General features: G+C 43.3%; 1 protein-coding gene across 1 annotated transcript in view; it reads left to right on the top strand.

Moving 5' to 3' along the window:
* zmym4.1 (zinc finger MYM-type containing 4, tandem duplicate 1) overlaps window positions 1-1,650 on the top strand; it is a gene marked incomplete in the record, with an annotated part of 22,861 nt that overhangs the window by 9,020 nt on the left and 12,191 nt on the right. The window contains 4 exon segments of the mRNA XM_014024466.1: window positions 91-241; window positions 317-432; window positions 506-694; window positions 763-913. Coding sequence (XP_013879920.1) covers window positions 91-241; window positions 317-432; window positions 506-694; window positions 763-913 — 607 coding nt within the window.

The following is a 1,650-nucleotide window of genomic DNA, read 5'->3' as shown; positions in this document are numbered from 1 at the left end:
CGACTCTGTGAACCTGTTCTGCAGCAGCAACTGTCTTACCTTGCGTTAAACTGCAGACCCCTGTGTGACTCTCCTGGCCTCYGTCCTCAGAAAACCAAGCTGACTCAGATGTGCACCATGTGCCGCACCGCCCACCCTCTGGCTGAGATGGTGGACAACAGAAACAGTGACGACTCTGTGAACCTGTTCTGCAGCAGCAACTGTGTGATGGCCTTCAAGGTCCACTCTGTCAGCTCCTCAGGTGACCACCTTCACGTCTGCTTGGACCACGAGGTTCTCCTCTTCTTCCTGTAACTGTAAACGTTTGTGTTGTCAGGAACTCGAGTAAACTGTGACTACTGTAGTAAAAACACTGTACCTTCATACCACCTGGCCATGTCGGACACCTCCATCAGGAACTTCTGCTCTCTGCCGTGCGTCATGACCTTTCAGGTGAAAAACAGTTTGTAGATTTGTGTTTATTTTTGATGTTTGTGCTCCTAAACCTGCTGCTTCCTGTTCCCAGGAGAAGTTTAAGAAGAACCAGACGCAGCTGAGCGTTTTCACCAAACAGACGGTGGGACCGTCCCAACCCGCCGCCGCCACCGTCACGCCCGTCCCGACGCCGCAGCAGGAGGTCAAAGAGCCRTCCAAGCTGAGCTGCTTCCAGTGCAGCCGCATCATCACCAGCAAACCTGAGCTCATCCAGATCAAGGTGAGGAGCGGCCGGCTGACTGGTGTGCTCTGAGGGAGGATGGTGATGTTTGAGCTCTGTGTCTGCAGGATAAGATGGTGTTTCTCTGCACCCCGGACTGCTCCATGGAGTACAAGAAGAACAACTTCATGACGAGTCTGTGTGAGTACTGCAAGATTGAGAAGACCACCAGGGAGGCCAAACGAATCGACAACAAGGACTGCTACTTCTGCAGCGACGGTACTGAGGCTTTTCTTCATTTTCTGTTTGAACCTGGGTTATTATAGTTAACTAAAACTAATTAAATAAGGAAAACTGAAATTGAAAAAAACATTTTAATTAACTAAAATAAATAAAAACTAATAGAATGAAAAAACGATAACTAAAACTGTATAATCTTTTTGCAAAACTAAAACTAACTGAAAGTATAGATAGAAAATCCTTAGTTTTAATGTTTGTCAGTTTATTTTGAGCCATGTGGAGCTTTTTATTTTTTATTTTTCAAATTGAGTGGTTTCAGCTGTGGTCTGCAACACTTGTTTACAGTCTGCTGCTCAGCATCACCTGCTAAATGATGACAGCAAAAGTTGGGAGAAAAGACAACGTCCACTTTGTGATTTCTTTGAATGTGACAGAAAAATCAAATCAAGTGTTTTGTAGAGGAAACAGGTGATAAAACAGGTGGAATACTTAACTGCATGAATCAAACTCACACAAGATGCTAACTGTGACTATCTGACACGTTAGCTTCTCTCAGTAGCTCCATGAAAAACAAACAGCAGCAGGTTGGAGACAAATATTGTCATCGTCTTAAAATAATCATCAAGTTTTTAGTTGGTAAAATTGAGTTACACAATTATTTTTAGGAAGTTGTTGCTATAATGGACTGATTTAACAGAGTTCCTGCAGATCCTTAAAAAGTCTTTAAAGTCATTGAATTCATCAATCCAAAAATAAGGCCTTAATTAGCCTTAAAA

This window comes from Austrofundulus limnaeus, unplaced genomic scaffold (assembly GCF_001266775.1).
Source record: "Austrofundulus limnaeus strain Quisiro unplaced genomic scaffold, Austrofundulus_limnaeus-1.0 Scaffold424, whole genome shotgun sequence".
NCBI classification, from domain to species: Eukaryota; Metazoa; Chordata; class Actinopteri; order Cyprinodontiformes; family Rivulidae; genus Austrofundulus; species Austrofundulus limnaeus.
This window is presented reverse-complemented; position numbering and strand designations above follow the sequence as displayed.